This window comes from Pelophylax lessonae (assembly GCF_965119305.1).
Source record: "Pelophylax lessonae genome assembly, chromosome: 10".
NCBI lineage: Eukaryota > Metazoa > Chordata > Amphibia > Anura > Ranidae > Pelophylax > Pelophylax lessonae.
This window is the reverse complement of record NC_138777.1, coordinates 175,767,852-175,786,481: the sequence shown is the minus strand read 5'-3', so window position 1 is coordinate 175,786,481 and position 18,630 is coordinate 175,767,852. Positions and strand designations below refer to the sequence as shown.

At 43.5% G+C, this 18,630-nt stretch overlaps 1 protein-coding gene across 1 annotated transcript in view; it reads right to left on the bottom strand.

The window, feature by feature from the left end:
- The window catches only part of CFDP1 (craniofacial development protein 1), a 135,114-nt gene that overhangs the window by 96,370 nt on the left and 20,114 nt on the right, over window positions 1-18,630 (bottom strand). Inside the window, exon 4 of the mRNA XM_082270022.1 lies at window positions 16,227-16,345. Within this exon, the coding sequence (XP_082126148.1) occupies window positions 16,227-16,345 (119 nt within the window). The remainder of the gene's footprint in view (window positions 1-16,226; window positions 16,346-18,630) is intronic.

The window sequence follows — 18,630 nt, the reverse complement described above, 5'->3', positions numbered from 1 at the left end:
TCCCCCCCAGAACACACCCTTCAGCGCTCTCAAGCTATTGGGTAATATCACTATCAAGCAATATCAATATCAAGGAGCGCGCATGCTCCATATGAGCTTTCGCATGCTCTGATGAAGTCACCCTGTTGAAATCATGCCTACTCCAAGATGGTTTCCATCGAGCCATACCCAGAACGACTAGGACTTGCCGCCATCTCCCCGTCCACCGTGGTTACCATGGCTCGCTATACCCTCGGACTGGAGGCGTTGAGGTTAATCCTAAGATGAGCCTTTTAACCTTTACTTTGATGTGAGTGTTCACTTGACTGGTTGACCTTTGCACTAAATAAAATCTGCACTTAGAGGTGCGTTTCTGTTTCTTTTACATGTCGTTTTCCAGAGTTGGCTTCACTCCTAAAAAGAGCTTTGCCCTTACCGTGTGCTTTTCATTAGATACCTGCAAACTGTCAGGTGTTATTCACCTCTCCATGGATTTTTATGGACTTTTTGGACTAATTCCTTTTTAAATCTACATGCCTTCTATGTAATTATCCTGTGCAGGTATTTTACTCCTTTCAGCTATTGGCCAAGAATGCGGATCGCCAGACCATTCCGGTCATGCCCCTTTGACAATTGACTGGGTTCTGTTGGACGGGCTGCCGCACACATGGGCCAAATGTCAGCCGGTTTCTATTGAACCAGCCAATACTGCCCGATATTGTGTACGGCCCTTTAGTGCCGGTTCACATATGTGCGGCTGCGGCGATCGCATGTAATGTCAGAGCGCACTGCTCCTTCATTACATGCGATCGGCTGTGCGGTGCGAGTTCAGCCATACACTTTTTATGGCTAAATTCGCACTGCACCCGCAGCAAAGACGCACAGGACCCTTTTTTGCAGCCGCATCAGGATCGGATCGCACAGTGGTTCACACTTGTGCGATCCGATCCTGTGCGAACTGTAAGATCGCACTGCGATATGCGATCAAACTGGGGGTGTCATTAACACTTCATTGACACCCCCAGCGTATCGCATATGGCAGTGTGAACTGCCAGGGGTGCGTTTGCGATGCGGGAACAGGCTGCGAATTCGCAGCCTTCCCGCATCGCATAAGTGTGAACCGGCACTTAGCCACAAAAGTTTGTATACTGCATAAAAAAAAAAAGGATCTAAGCATACCATGATTAATATGCAAGTAAGTAACTTTTGCTAGTGGCTATTTTGTTACTGAAGGCTTCATGCAAGCCACTCAGCTGTCATGACAAGGAGCGGGAGGGGCCGCCCCCCTCCTGGGGCTCGCCCAGGTCTCCCGTCCCACCGGGCACGTCCGTCGGCTGGCCGAAGGCCCAAACAAAGTCAAATTCAGCTCTGATCGGGTCTCTGATGTAAAAACCCAGAAGCGATGTCATGACATCACTTCCAGGTACTGGAACCTTAAAGGTGCCAGTTAGAAAAAAAAAAAAAAAAAAGCAGGCAAAACAGCCAAACTTGGAGTTTTGAATGCTTTTAAGTGCAAATGAGGGATTTGGGGTCTTTTAGACCCCAGATCCCTCCATAAAGAGTACCCGTCACTGTCTATTACTGTCACAAGGGATGTTTACATTCCTTGTGACAGCAATAAAAGTGCTAAAAAATTTTTGTAAATGGATAATGTAAAAATAAAAAAAAATAAAATAAAATTAAGAAAAAAAATAAAATTAAAGCGCCCTGTCCCTTTGTGCTCACGCGCAGAAGTGAATGCATACTCAAGTCGCGCCCGCATATATATATGGTGTTCAAACCACACGTGAGGTATGGCCGCGATCGGTGGAGTGAGAGCAATAATTCTCACACAACACCACACAGTAACTCTAAACTGGTAAGCGTTAACATTTTGTAAAAGCGTCGCCTATGGAGATTTTTTAAGTACTGAAGTTTGTCGCCATTCCACGAGTGTATACAATTTTAAAGCATGACATGTTAGGTATCTATTTACTTTATTTTTAGTGTAACATTACCTTTCACATTATACAAAAAAAAAATCTGTGCCAGTGGTAAATGGTATGTCTCAATCCTCTATCTGCTTCATCGGCAGGGCAGCTTGTTCTTTTGAAAAACAACAGACTTACTTGCTGGATCATCAGGTGAAAATGAAAGAAAGCCTCAAAAAGAAACCTAATGCAACCATCACATCTAAGAACTGGTAATCTGCAATATAATAAATGTTTTCTTTTGTGTTTAATACTGCTTTTATTTAGCACTGCAGGCCTGAAATGTCATTTCACATTCCAAGTCTTTGTCAAAACTATTGACTACTGAATTAGAAAAAGATCATCTCACTTCTACATTTTAATGTCACAAAAATTATCTGAAAAAATCATGAAGCAGGGATGCTAATCACATTTCCAGAGACACAAGAACCAGAAGCATTTATAAAATCTGTTCAATATAATGAGTTGAAATATGAACAGCAAGCGAAGAGAAGAACGTTGCTTAATACATTGTCTTCAGGCAACTGTTAAACTAAAAATTCTACACAATAAATCACTGAACATACACTATGGTTTCTTTTTAGATAAGACAAACAAGAATGTTACCATTACTAAGACTAGAAGGACTTCTGGACTTTCCTGAGACCCTATCACCAGACCATTGCAAAATTTCCATATAAGATTATATCCGTGTTTTACATATTTTAGTGTATTTCTATTTTTGCAGTCAAATTGGGATAATATCTGCTATATAGCCATATTCACATAGCATAACTTAAAAAAAAAAAATGCAGCTTACCTTTATAGATGCTTTATTCTGGACCCTTCAAATACTTCTCTTTGTTTATGAGGGGGCTTGGAAATTGTGTTTGCCATAAATAAACCTTTCTGCATTGTGCATGCAGATCTTCGTTATCAATTGTAACTAGCTTTGAACACTACCTGTCCTAAAGCCTCGTACACACTGCTAGATTTTTTTAACCCAGAAAGCTGAACAATAAAAAACCTGACAGCTCAGGTTGGACTAACAATCCAAAAAAACAAACACTGATCTCTGTCCTCCACCAGTTAGGCGCCCCCCCACCCCACAGTTAGAAAGCACTACCTAGGAGCACACTTAACCCTTTGATCTCCCCTGTTAACCTCTTCCATGCCAGCATCATTTTTACGGTAACAGTGCATATTTTTACTACTGATTGCTGTATTAGTGTCACTGATTCCCACAAAGTGTCAGTTAGTGTCCGATTGTCAGCCGCAATATTGCAGTTCCGCTTTAAGTCGCTGATCGCCGCCATTACCAGTATAAAAAAAAAATTCAAGTTCCAGTATATATACCATAGTTTGTAGACGCTATAACGTTTGCGCAAACCAATCAATATACACTTATTGGGATTTTTTTTTTTTTAACAAAAATATGTAGTAGAATAAATTCATGAAGAATATATATTTTTTTTTTTTTGGATAGGTTTTATAGCAGAAAGTAAAAATTATTATTTACAAATTTACAATTTTCAACACTGCCCGTCTTTCATTGTTTATAGCACACACAAAAAAAAAAAATTGCAGTAGTGATCAAATACCACCAAAAGGAAGCTCTATTTGTGGGAAAAAATTACAAATTCTAGTTGTTTGGGTACGGCGTTGCATGAGCGCGCAGCAATTGTCAGTTAAAGTAACACAGTGGCGTATCGTAAAAAATGTCAAGTGGTTAATGAGGACAGACTTAGGACAGACTCAACTGGACATTGCTCAAAACACATTCAATCATCCATGACACTCCTAAAACATCTAAAAAAATATATATTTTTAAAAAGATATATTTTTAGGTATGCTCTGTGACTGAGAACAGAGTGGGGTTTTCTCAAATTTGACTGCAAATGTGGAAATAAGCTAGAAATGAGATTGCTGCTGAATGCCGCCATGCTGGATGGGATTTCACCAGCCACAGCAGTCAAGTGACAATTTAGATTAGATCACCCCCAGCTCCGCATCTACAAAAATGCTAACAAGGGAAGTGAGGGGTGCTGGAGCTGGGCAGAGACAATGTATAATTAGGTTGGCTAATTTTTTTCTTTTTCTTTTAGTTTTGGATAGAGTGGAGAGGTATTAAAACACCTGTCAGTTTTTATAGCTGTCTGTGCCCCTCGTTGCGGAGATTCACTCGCTCTGTTTGTCATGTTTACTGTTATCAAAGAAAGTAAAAAAAAAAAAAAATCCCACATTTTTAGGTTGAAACCAAGGCAGCAATAGAGGGGAAATCTTCCAACAGGGGCACTCGTTTTGCCGACACCCCAAGATTCTCTCACTTCCTGTTTTGGCTATGGGATAGGAAACGAAGGGGAATCTCATGTATCAGACACATAGGATAACTGACGGGTTATAACTCTCCTCTAATCCATCCAAAATGAAGAACAAAAATGTGATTTTTGAATTACCGTAAAAGCCATTTGTGACGGTACTAACCGCCACTATGAGTGAAAGAACGATAATGAATGGTTTGGATTGCTTCAAGTGGGACAGTAATATTTGTCAACTATAGCTTCATATAGAAATATGAAGATTTAATACCACTTTACACAGTGTATTCCATGGGCTTGTCTGTGAGAGAGACACACAGACTTCAGCAGGCTTCTTTATTGTTTGTGTATTGGGAGGGAATGCGGATTGTGCCTGTCTCATTGTTAAATATTATTAATGACCTCACACTGTTCTGTCTGCCTTAAAATAGGCTTATTATGGGATGTATATGTGTATGTGGATTGGCTGCCAAGGGGGAGGGGGGATTGTCCCACAGTGTATATCTTTGTGTACACTGTATGGGAGTGTAAAACTCTGTTTGTTGGATTTTTGAATGTCAGGGCCTGTTTTCAACAAGGTCCACCTGGGCAGTAACCTTGTGGGGGGAAACTGTATAAAAGTATGTTTCTTGTTCAATAAAGTTGAAGTTATACTTCTCCCTCAAATCCTGTCTCTCATTGGGGGAATATGCTACAAGCGATTGCTATGTCCTTGATACTCCCTTGGATAATCGCTAAGCTCTAGTAAGAGCTTGTGTAAGAGCTTGTGTAAGAGCTTGTTCCTCCTTCACTCTCTGGGGAAAGAGAGGGTCACCCACAGGAACCTGGAGCCTTGTCGTAGGTCCAGGGTGGGTAGGAGACGGTGAGATCCCAACCAAGCTGCGGCGGTTCGTGGGGTCTGAAGAGGTTACGGTGTCTGGTGGAGTGCTTGGAGCCCTCGGGAAGCACAAGGAGCATCCGTCAACTAAGGTAGCAGGTCGGGGTGCCGGTTGATCCGTTACACCATTTCTCTGATGTTCATTGACGGACACAGCTCTTTATAACTGTAGAGTTATACTGTCCCCTACAGGAGTAGGACACTAGGCAGAGAAAAGCTTGAGCAAGCCTATGGGGCAGTCCCTGGGGGTATACTCCCACTTCCTGCTATAGGTATTCAGTTTTGTAACAAGTGTCGGAAGGGAAAAAAAAACAACTCCCAAAGAGGGGCGGGTGCTGTGTCCATCAATGAACATCAAAGAAATGGATTTTACGGTAAGTCAAAAATCCCATTTTCTCTTTCGTTCATTGACTGACACAGCTCTGCATCTTCATGACCATAGGAACATCCCAAAGCAGTGTCAAACATGAGGGGTGGGAACAGCAGAAAAAAAAACTTCCCAAAGGCTAAACATAGCCAACCAGGTAACATGGAGCTCAACTGAGAACAACTGGAGTGCACCTGAAAAGAAAACACCCTCAAAGAGGACAATCCTCTAAACACCAGCCTACAAAACTTTGCAGCCAAAAGAAGCATCTGAAGATGACAACACATCCAATTTATAAAACTTTGTAAATGTGTACACAGATGACCAAGTGGCCGCTTCGCAAACTTGCAACACTGATGCCTGCCGCAAGGCTCAGGAGGCACCAACTTCCCGAGTAGAGTGCGGAAAGGAGGAACCTGACCCTTAATAGAATAAGCCTAACACACAGTCTGCTTGATCCAACTGGAAATGGTCGCAGCAGAAGCAGCCAGCCCTCTGCGAGGTCCATCCGTGAGGACAAACTGAGTTTGACTTTCAAAACGACTCCGTAGCTACCAGGTACACCCTTATTGCCCAAACCACATCCAGGGAATGCAAGGCAACTTCTTTTGGATGCCTAGGCTTAGGACACAGGGAAGGCAAAACAATGTCTTCACTCAGATCAAGTAATAGTCACCAAAAAGGCCACCTTCTGGGATAATGTAAGCAGGGGAATCTACCAAAAATTAGGGAGGTTTCTGAACTGTCAACAACAAAATTGAGGTCCCACGTCGGCAATGGAGACCGCACCGGGGGGAGCCAAGTGTCTCACTCCCTGGAGAAAAAGTATGCACCAAGGAGTATGAGGCCAATGGACGTTGAAAGAAAATTACTAGTGCGAGACCTGGCCATTGATGGTACTCAAGGCAAAACGCTGCTCGACCCCTCGCTGGAGGAAAGCCAAGGTCCAAGTCACCGAAAAGGAGCAAGGGTGAACCCCAAGACTTGCAGCACGCAATGTACATCTTACAAGTACGATGGTAATCTTCCTGGAAGTAGATTTTCTAGCTTTTAAAAGTTCCAGAATCAGACAACCCTCTATCCTTCAGCACCTGGCTTTCAACAGCCAGTCCATAAATCCAGCGACTGTAAAGTAGGATGGAAGATCGGTTCTTGAGACAGCAGATCTTCCCCGAGAGGGAGTCTCCAAAGAACATCGGCGACCAGCCGTAATAGATCGGCGTACCAAGACTGGTGAGGCCAGTCTGGAGCCACTAGAATGACTGGAATCCCTGCGCAGGAGTCATGGCAGAAGCTTGAGAGGAGGAAAGGCATAAAACATACAATAATGTCTCCAGGAAGCCACTAGGGCATCCGTGGCGTCGGCTAGAGGGTCCTGAGACCGTACCACAAACCTCTGTGAACTTTCCTGTTGAGGCCAGAGGCCAAAAGGTCCACTCACTGAAGTGAGGGAGTCCCTCACTGAAGACACAACTGACTGAATACCCCTGAATGAAGTGACCATTCTCCCTGGTCCAATGCCTGTCGACAGAAAGTCTGCCTGACAATTTTCCACCCCTGGAATGTGTACAGCAGAGAGGGCTGGAACAAACAGTTCTGCCCACCTTAGAATGTCGGCTACTTCCCGAGCTGCCAGCACACTTCTCGTGCCCCCTTGGTGATTGACATAGGCCACGGCTGTGGCATTGTCTGATTGAATCCGTACTGGACATCCCTGTAGACGAAATGTCCAATGATCCAGGCAATGCCTGATCGCTTTGAGCTCCAGTACACTAATCGGTAGCCTGGACTCCTTCAGGGTCCAGACCCCTTGAGCACAATCTGTGCCGAGGAAGCCTCCCCACCCGGATAGGCTGCCATCTGTGGTGACACCCGTGCAGTACAGGGGAAGAAAGGATTCTCCCTGAAGAAGTGCCGGAGAACAAAGCCACCAAACCAGGGACCACCTTGTTCTCCGGCTCAACATGATCAGATTGCCCAGAGACTGAGGATCCTTGTTTCACTTCACCAAAATCTCCTTTAGCAGAGATCTCGAGTGGAACTGTGCAAACTGAACCGCCTTGAAGGTAGACACCATCAGGCCCAGCACCCGCATGCAAGTCCAAAAAGATGACTGTCTGCTAGACAGCAGAAGCTGAATTGCCTCCTGCAATTTCTGAAGCTTTGCCAGAGGGAGAAACACTCTGGCCGAGGCAGAGTCCAGAGTCAGACCCATATAGTCCAGACTGGTGGACAGAACCAGAGCAGACTTCTGAAGATTCAGAATTATTATTATTATTATTATTATTATTATACAGGATTTATATAGCGCCAACAGTTTGCGCAGCGCTTTACAATGTGAAGGAAGACAATACAGTTACAATACAATTCAAAACAGGAGGAACTAGAGGGCCCTGTTCGTTAGAGCTTACAATCTAGAAAGGAGGGTCAAGTGAAACAAAAGGGAATAACCATGGGGGATGGGCTGAGGGAGAAAATGGAGGTATATTTGTTAGGTGTGGGTAGGATAGGCTTCTCTGAAAAGGAGGGTTTTCAGAGATTGCCTAAAAGCTAATAGAGTAGGAGATAATCGGACAGATAAGGGTAAGGAGTTCCATAGGATTGGAGAGGCTCTGGAAAAGTCCTGGAGGTGAGCATGGGAGGAGGTGATGAGGGAGCTAGAGAGCAGGAGGTTTTGAGAGGAACGAAGAGAGCGATTAGGTTGGTATTTTGAGACTAGGCTAGTGATGTAGTTGGGGGCTAAGCTGTAGATGGCTTTGTAAGATGTTGTTAGTATTTTGAATTTGATTCGTTGGGTGAGCGGAAGCCAGTGGAGGGCTTGACAGAGAGGAGCAGCGGACACTGAGCGATTGATAAGGTGGATGAATCTGGCGGCAGCATTCATGATGGATTGAAGGGGGGATAGCCTGTGTAGAGGTAAGCCAATGAGAAGGGAAATTGCAGTAGTCGAGGCACGAGATGACCAGGGAGTGAACTAAGAGCTTTGTTGTGTCTTTGGTTAGAAAGGGGTGTATTTTGGAGATGTTGCGGAGGCTGAGGCAGCAAGATTTGGACAGCGATTGGATGTGGGGTTTGAAGGAGAGTTTAGAGTCCAGGACAACACCTAAGACCTTGGCATGCGGGGATGGGCTGATAGTAATGCCATCGATATTGACAGAGAAATCAGGGGAAGGGGCACAGTCGGTTGTAGACTAGACGTTCGAGGAGTTTGGATGAAAAGGGGAGCAAGGAAATAGGGCGTAGGTTGTTAAGATCGGTTGGGTCCAGTGAGGGCTTTTTAAGTATGGGGCTGACAAGTGCATGTTTAAGAAAGTTGGGGAAGATGCCAGAAGAGAGGGAGAGATTGAAGATGTGGGTTAGAGAGCGTAGAATAGGGCCAGAAGGTGAACGTAGCATTTGCGAGGGAACAGGATCCAGAGGGCAGGTGGTAAAGTGGACGTTAGCAAGTAGTTTAGCAACCTCATCTATAGTGGCGGGGTTGAATGAGGGAAGTAATGATCGCACCTGTGGGCATGAAGCATAAGGCATGGAAGGTATCTGAACAGCAATGATCTCCTTTCGAATTGTATCAATCTTCTGTTTGAAGTGGTAGGCAATCTCCTGGGCAGTGAGTGAGTCGGTGGGAGGGGGTGGTGGAGGATGTTGTAGAGAATTAAAGGTAGCGAAGAGTTGCCGGGGGCGTGATGACAAGCTGTTAATGAGAGTGATAAAATAGGTCTGTTTGGCAGGGCAGATTTATATGGGGGACCTAGTTTTATGCCATAGGCGCTCAAGAGCACGGCTATGCTTTTTCAGACTTCGTGTTATCGGTTTGCCAAGGTTGAAGGAGTCGGGCCTGATTCAGTGTGTGGCGAGGGGGGCCAGTGTGTCCAGGGAGGCTAAGAGTGAAGCGTTGTAGACAGAAGTGGCTAGGTTGGTGCAGGACAGGGGTGCGATTTTGTCATAGAGGTGGTCGGTAGCAGAGTAGAGAAGAGAAGGGTTGAGATGGCGTAGGTTTCTGCGGGTAACTGTAAGGTAGCTGGAGGGAGAAGAGGTGGAGGAGAGGGAGAGAATGAAACTAATAAGGTAGTGATCAGAGAGAGGGAAAGGATTGTTTGCAAGGTTGTGCGGAGTGCATAGGTGGGAGAAAACAAGGTCAAGGATATTGCCTTCAGATCGAGTAGAAGCATGTATCCATTGCTTCAGGTCAAAGGAGGAGGTTAGACTGAGAAGTTTGGAAGTGGTAGGAGTGTTAGTATTAATAGGGATGTTGAAGTCGCCCAAAATCCCGCAGAGTTTGCAGAGTATTCTCCAAGTTGTCCAGAAGAGCAGTCGGAGACTGCTCGCAAAAGCAGATCATCCAGGTACCTCAGTACCGAGATCCCCAGTTTGTGGCGTTACCCTTTGGTCTCGCCTCCGCGCCTCCTAGCACTGTTGCATCAGCAGTGGATCGCGGTACTGAGGTACCTGGATGATCAGACTAAAATTGATTTATTTGGCTTCAACACCAAACGATATGTCTGGCGGAAATCCAATAAAGCTCACCATCCAAAAAACACCATTTGTACAATAAAGCATGGAGGTGGTAGGTGTCAGGATAGAAGGAAAATGGATGGGGAAAAATACCATCAAATTCTTGAGGAAATACTGACACAAGGGGGTGATCCCTTTTCCAACTCAGTGATTCTGATTTTGAATTTAATTTTTTTCTGAAAGGTTGGTGTTATATCTTTCACTTGTATGGTATAGGTTGCAGCTGGATAAAAAAAAAAAAAAAAAAAAGTGGTGGCTGTCTTAATTTCAGCGTGCAAAGCAACAAAATGGGAAAGGGGGGGGGGGGGGTGATTCTTTTCTATACCCAGTGTATAACAAAAATGCCTGTATAATGTAAAAAATCTGGGATCATGATAAAGATGAAAAATCTCACATCCACTGCCAAAACTAAGATATGTACTTTTATGTTTAGTCTAGTAAGATGAACATAACTATAAAACTGCATCCCTAAGGTTTAAAGCAAATTATGTTTGGCCAGTGTAGGGCAAAGAAACAGATTGCCCTCCCCAGCAGCACAGACCTACCTTTCCTTTGCTCCCTCGACACATCAGAGGGCATAAAAGTGAACCTGCTGATTTGCTCATAGCTGCTGTTTTTTAAGTGTATAGCACCAGGTCCACTTTAAAAGTCTATATACAAAAAGACGACAACATCTGGATTCCAGATCTGATAGGAAAAGCAAAGCTTGGCACAGTTACAATCTAGCTGGTTACAGAAAGACATAAAAATAAAAAAGTACATCAGCAGCTCCAATTCTGCTCAATGTGCGAGAGAATTATACATTAGACACCTCTGTTGGTTTCCAAATCCAGCATAGACTTGGAAATGAATGTTTATTGATTTTCCTAATGATTCACGTCAGTGGTGAGAAATACCGCAGAGGAATAGGCAAGCTTCTCGGCTTTGCGGGAGCCCGATTCTCACTGACTTCATCAGCTGGCACACAGGATGTGACCCCTGCCTTGTTCTTAGCGCTGGGCCTCCTCTGAAGACAACTCCCAAATACAGGAGGTGAAAAATGAGCATTAGAGGGGGCAAAACACAGCACATTTGTTACAAAGAGGACCCAACAATCCACCACTGCCAGCACTGTCTGACCAGATTTGTACTGTACGGTAACCAAGCATGTTCCTAGAATAGGCCTCTTGAATTATTATGTTAGTGAGAGTCAGGAAGTCTGGAAGGAGAGAATTTATGCAGTCAGTGCACCACTTCTATGTAGACGACCGAAACTGCTTTCTATTCGAATGACAGTGCTACTACTCCACCTAGAGGGCATTGGAAATAATACAGCTTAAGAGCTAAATAATTTGTTAACCAGTACTTCACTTTAACCACTTTAAGACCGGAAGGATTTGCCCCCTTAATGACCAAGCCCTATTTTGCGATTCGGCACTACGTTACTTTAACGGACAATGGACAATTGCGCGGTTGTGTGGTGCTGTACCCAAACTAAATTTGCGTCCTTTTTTTTTTCACAAATAGAGCTTTCTTTTGGTGGTATTTGATCACCTATGCGATTTTTATTTTTTGCGCTATGAACAAAAAAAGAACAAACAATATTTTTCACATTCTGCTATATAACATTCCCCAAAAAAAAAAAAAAAATGTTAAACAACATTTTTTAACATTTTAGGCCAATTTGTTTTCTGCTACATATTTTTGATAAAAAAAAAAAAAAATATATCAATAAGCGTATTTTGATTGGTTTACACAAAAGTTATCGCATCTATTAACTACGGGAAAGATTGATGTAATTTTTTTTTTTTTTTTTACAAGTAATGGCGACAATCTGATTTTTTGTGGGACTGTGACATTGCGGCGGACAGGTCGGACCCCTAACTGACATTTTTGACACTTTTGGAGGTACCAGTGACATTACTACAGTAATCAGTGCTAAAAATAGGCACAGTTACTGTAGTGACACTGGCAGGGAAGGGGTTAACAGTATAGGTGATCAAGGGGTTAAATGTGACCCTAGGGGAGTGATTCTAACTGTGGGAGGGGCCTGGCTTCTGAGATGACCATAGAGACATGTGATCCTATATAGAAGGATCACATGAGCTCTGTGATTATTTCAGGGAGAAGGACGGTCGGCTGTGTTTACAACAGCCGACCGTTCTCTCTCACTGGGGAATGATTGCGGGTGTCAGGTGGCAATCGGAGCCGCCTGACACACACATCGGCTTCCCCGCTGACGAGCGAGGGCGGGAGCGCGCCGCCGGCAGCACGCGCTCACCCCCTAGCCTCCTGAGAGCGAGCGACGTAGATCTACGTCGCTTTGCCCAAGACCAGCTGCCTGCCACAGTAATTCTGCGGTAGGCGGTCGTTAAGTGGTTAAGATCCACAAATCTAACTTGTATTTTAAAGTATTACACATGGTATTCACAGATATAGAAGGCTGAGCATACTGAACATAAGGTCACATGTGGTCCCTCCAATACAAAATGTTTCAACATTCTTGCTAAACAGCGTGGATGGATACATTGCCTGCTGTGGCCATTGTATTCGGATATACAGCCATGCTGGTTGTCAAAATACCAAAAGAGTGTCTGCGTCTGATTGGATGCACCCATGGTTTGGCCAACAATTTAGTGCCTAGATCCTTCGTTATTTTCAGTTGAAGATTGTGGAGCGGAGGGTGCTCAAAGTGCCACCCATCTAGCCAATTTCGCCTGGTGCATCAGGAATTGGATGAAATTTGCTTTGTGTATGGCCAGTCTTGGCAGCATATATAATGATCCCATGGCAGATGTACTTTAAAGCCAGAGGCTCAGCATCCCAGAAGAAAGTTAGCAACGCCAGTCCTCACATTTCTTTCACAAGAAGTTTCCTATAACTAAAGATTTTTTCTCCTAATAGCCTGAACACAGGTTTTAGTCTTCCGCCCTTAACTAAACAAACGCGTTTTCATTCCTGAACCTGTTATTGCTGAAGATTACCTTAAACAGTTGTCACCAGGCTAGAAAGTAAGGAGAAATCTCTCTAATGGAGCCTCAGAAAGCAGTAAAAACCCAGCAGAGGTTATATTCCTTCCCCACTTTACCCAAAAAGAAAGAAAAAGGTTGGGTGGGACATTAGTGATGGGCTCGGATGTGATTGGATCGAGCCCACCAGAAAGCCATTACTGCACACTGCCAATCATAGGCAGTGAGGCATTTTCCCGACCAGTAGCGGCACATACACAAGCTTTCTATGATTGGTGCTGCGCAGTGCCAGTTTTCTGGCAGGCTCGATCTGAACATGTCCAAGTCCATTGCTATTAGACATACACTTTAAAACTTGAAATTCAAGTCAAATTGTCAATAGGGGTTAAAGTGGATCTGAACTCAAAATTTGAAGCTTTCTTATATGTTCGTGAACAGCCTAAGTCATAAGGATTTACCTTTTTGTCCTGTGTCTCAACCCTCAAAGCTGTGTATCCGCAGTGTTAGATCTTAGGCACAGTTGTCTCTGCTAGTCTAAGATTTGGGTCACTTTTGTGCTACTCCCTGTTGTACTTGCTGGAGAGAAAGCTGAACCTGAAGGTCTGCACTGCAATATTTACCTGCTTCTGCTTTACCCATTTTGCGGATATGTGTTTCCTGCTCCTATTGGAATCTCCCTTACTAGTGTCCAAGATGGCCACCCCCATGCACAGATACAATGAAGAAAATGGAAAGTCCGTAATTGGTAAAACAGATCAGCTGCAGGGGTGCCTATTGGTGACTAGTTCTTTGCCCTCTGCTTACTTTTTTTGGGCACAGGCTCCAAAAGTACAGGTCCTCTTCAATGCCATGCTGCAAAGTTGATTCAAAAGCTTTTTTGGGCACAGCCTCCAAAAGTACAGGTCGTACTCAATGCCATGGTAAGTTGATTCAAACGCTTTTTTGGGCACATCCTAAAAAAGTACAGGTCCTACTCAATGCCATGCTGCTAAGTTGTTTCAAAAGCTTTTATGGGCACAGCCTCCAAAGTACAGGTCCTCCTCAATGCCATGCTGATTCAAAAGCGTTTTTGGGCACATCCTACAAAAGTACAGGTCCTCCTCAATGCCATGCTGATTCAAAAGCTTTTTTGGGCACATCCTACAAAAGTACAGGTCGTACTCAATGCCATGCTAAGTTGATTCAAACGCTTTTTTGGGCACATCCTAAAAAAGTACAGGTCTTCCTCAATGCCATGCTGCTGAGTTGATTCAAAAGCTTTTTTGGGCACAGCCTCCAAAGTACAGGTCCTCCTCAATGCCATGCTGCTAAGTGGATTCAAAAGCTTATGTGTAACTTGGGCCTCAACAGGGATCTAGATTCCAAACCCAAGCCAGTTTATTCAAAGCCCTGCAAAGTTCAGCTCAAGAGTTTTCTTATGGATATCATGTCTGTTTTAAAGAGGTTTGCTTGCAATTACATGATGTAATAGGAGTGTGTCATAGGATGGATAAAAAGATTTGCTCCATGTATGTACAGTTATGCCAAAATAAAAATCCCCTGCATAGTACACAGATAATCAGAACATGATGGATTTTACTGTTCAGTCAGATCTTACTGCTGAGCTGCAAACATTCTTAGGTTTAGGTTTTTTTTTTTTTTAGGCTTGGTTCACACTATATTACCAAAAAAATTGGGACGCCTGCCCTTACACACACAAACTTTAATGGAATCCCAGTCTTAGTCCGTAGGGTTCAATATTAAGTTGGCCCACCCTTTGCAGTTAGAACATCTTCAACTCTTCTGCGAAGGCTGTCCACAAGGTTTAGGAATGTGTCTATGGGAATGTTTCACCTTTCTTCCAGAAGCGCATTTGTGAGGTCAGGCAAGGGAAGTGCTTGAGTGATGTAGAGGAAATTATCTGCTTTGAGGCGTGGTTAGGTTTTGGTGTGATAGCAGGCATCTTTGTGAATTTGTATACTTTGATATCTTTGACACTTTGTTTCATAACCACTTGACCTCTAGAAGATTTATCCCCCTTCATGACCAGGACATTTTTTGCGATACGGCACTGCATTACTTTAACTGAAAATTGCGCGGTCATGCAACCCTGTACCCAAATAAAATTTAATGTAATTTTTTCCCACAAATAGAGCTTTCTATTTGTGGTATTTTATTTCTTTGCTCTATAAACCAAAAAAGACCGACCGTTTTGGAAAAAAAAAAAAAAGGATTTTAAATTTTTTTGCTATAAAACATATCCAATAAAATTTTTTAAAACCCTAATGTTTTTAAACATTTAGGCCAATATGTACTCTGCTACATTATTTTGTTAAAAAAATCCCAATAAGCATATATAGATTAGTTTGCCCAAAAAAGTTATAGCTTCTACAACTATGGGATATATACTAGAATTTTTTTTTTTTTTTATACTAGTAATGGTGGCGATCAGCGACTTACAGCGGGACTGCGATATTGCTGCAGACAGTCTGACACCTTGTGGGAACCAGTGACACTAATACAGTGATCAGTGCTAAAAATAAGCACTGTCACTGTGCTAATGACACTGGCTGGGAAAGGGGTTAAACATCCAGGGTGATAAAAGGGTGAAATGTGCGCCTAACCAGTGTTTCTGTGTTCTATGCATGCTGTTTTTACTAAGAGATGTAATGGATATTATTCCCTGCATTTTAAGGAAAGAAAATCCATCACACCCCTGCTGAAAGAACAGAGCTCTGCCTGGTTTACATAGGCAGAGCTCTGTACTGTCTCCCCCCTCACGGATCAGCGGGTGCCGGAAGGCATCCATTGGCCGGAACATCCTGATCAGCTTGTGCTATGTCTAATCACAACACAGCCACGGTGCCCGCCCCTACCCAGAAGTGCCGAATCACGTACCAGGAGGAGGAGAGCTGCTGTGCTGCCGTAGAGGTCAGTGCACCACAGACCTCTCTGGTTAGCCAAGTTTTGAGGCAGAGTGCAGGAGATAGCACTCCTCTGCCTTATACTGCAGCCCGAACTACAAAAGAGGCATTGGCTGATGTGGCTGCTTGTTCAGTCCGTGACTGCCTTCTCCCTCTGAGGTTGGCGTCTGGTCAGGTGCAAATGACAGAAATGGTCCCATTGTGTTTGACACTGTGGAGACAAGCAGGTCCATGATCTACCAGTCACTTGGACGTGGTCGACTGGTAGATCGCAATCGACTGGTTTCCAATCCCTGCACTACAGGATACCCTGCCAACCATCAGAGGCCCATGAATTCATTCCATACACCAGAGAGATTAGCTTTGTACTCACCGTACTTCCTCACCAGCAAAGTCAAACACCTTTGTGATGGTCACTTTTTTGGGGTCTTCTTTAGTCGCGGGCGTTTGCTGTGGAGCTTTATTGGTTTCCTTGGGTTTTTCTGGTCGGGCCTAGAAGGAAGATATTAGCAAAAAGAATAAGAGTCCAGTACTTTAAAAAAGAGTTTACTACAAAACACACACCAATATGTTTTCCAATAGAGTTTAAAAATAGTTCAAATTGTTTAAAATAGGATTATATATATATATATATATATATATATATATATATATATATATATATATATATATATATAACCTCTACACACATATACACACATGCATGCATACATACAGTATCTTATAAAAGTGAGTACACCCCTCACATTTTTGTAAATATTTTATTATATCTTTTCATGTGACAACACTGAAGAAATGACACTTTACATTGTAGCAAAGTAGTGAGTGTACAGCTTGTAGAACAGTGTAAATTTGCTGTCCCATAAAAAAAAAAACTCAAAACAGCAAATAATGTCTAAACTGCTGGCAACAAAAGTGAGTACACCCCTAAGTGAAAATGTCCAAATTGGGCCCAATTAGCCATTTTCCCTCCCCTGTGTCATGTGACTCGTTAGGGTTACAAGATCTCAGGTGTGAATGGGGAGCAGATGTGTTAAATTTGGTGTTATCACTCTCACTCTCTCATACTGGTCATGGCAAAGAACTCTGAGGATCTGAAATTGTTGCTCTACATAAAAAGATGACCTAGGCCAGTGGTGGTGAACCTTGGCACCCCAGATGTTTTGGAACTACATTTCCCATGATGCTCAACAACAGTGCCAAGTGCATGAGCTTATTGGGAAATGTAGTTCCAAAACATCTGGGGTGCCAAGGTTCGCCATCACTGACCTAGGCTATAAGAAGATTGCCAAGACCCTGAAACAGCTGCAGCACAGTGGCCAAAACCATACAACGGTTTAACAGGACAGGTTCCGCTCAGAACAGGCCTCGCCATGGTCAACCAAAGAGGTTGAGTGCACATGCTCAGCGCCAAAACCAGAGGTTGTCTTTAGGGAAATAGACATATGAGTGCTGCCAGCATTGCTGCAGAGGTTGAAGGGGTGGGGGTCAGCCTGTCAGTGCTCAGACCATACGCTGCACACTGCATCAAATTGGTCTGCATGGCTGTCATCCCAGAAGGAATCATCTTCTAAAGATGCACAAGAAAGCCCGCAAACAGTTTGCTGAAGACAAGCAGACTAGGGACATAAATTACTGGAACCATGTCCTGTAGTTTGATGAGACCAAGATAAACTTATTTGGTTCAGATGGTGTCAAGCGTGTGTGGCGGCAACCAGGTGAGGAGTACAAAGACAAGTGTGTCTTGCCTACAGTCAAGCATGGTGGTGGGAGTGTCATGGTCTGGGGCTGAATGAGTGCTGCCGGCACTGGGGAGTTACAGTCCATTGAGGGATTCATGAATGCCAACATGAACTGTGACATACTGAAGCAGAATATGATCCCCTGCTCTGTTCATGGTTACCGTTGTCTTTTTTAAAAAAATAAAATAAATAGTCTATATAATTCAACCAATAAAAAGGGAAATAAAAAAAATTCTACAATCCTATACACAAAGTTTCACCCACAGTTGATCGAGAGCAAGGTAAAAAAAACACAGCAAAGCAGGATCCAATTTGCTCCAGCAGGGAAACAAATTCCTTCCTTATCCCCCAAGAGGCAATTGGATATTCCCTGGATCAACTTTACCTATAAATGTTAGTATCCAGTTAAAATATATACATTTAGTTAAGAATCCAGGCCTTTTTTAAAAGCAGATCCAAGAAAGATGTGGCCCGCAGATCCAGAATCCCATTGAAAATCTTTGCAGCGTGAAGGTCAAGATTAAAAACAACCGACGCGTTTCGGCATAATGCCTTATTCCCATCATATTCACAGAATTAATCTTTAAACTGGCTTCTGCAGGAAAACACAGCATTCGATCGGCCGCTGCAGCCATCTGTGTATTCTAATGGGGGGGGGGGGGGGGGGAGTCCCCGTTATCAGAATACAATGGTGCAGTGAGTGAGATTCCTGTATTCACATCACTTGTATTGATGCAGGTTGAATGAAAAAAAGAAAAAAGAAGAAAAAAAAAACCTCAGTGTGTATACACAGCTTTAATAGGTTCGGGTGGTTTACTGTGAGCAAGACCGTCTTTCATTTTTTTTTTTATTCTAAAAAATTTGATCTCTGAGTCCGATGATATTTACCAGATTCAACCTCTAATTAGGGATGCACCGATCCAAATTTTTTGGAGCCGATACCGGCGAGGTGAAATCGCTGATACCGATACAGAACCGATCCGGAGCTACACACAAAGCAAGCGGCTGCAAAGCCGCTGCTTCATGTGTGTGGCT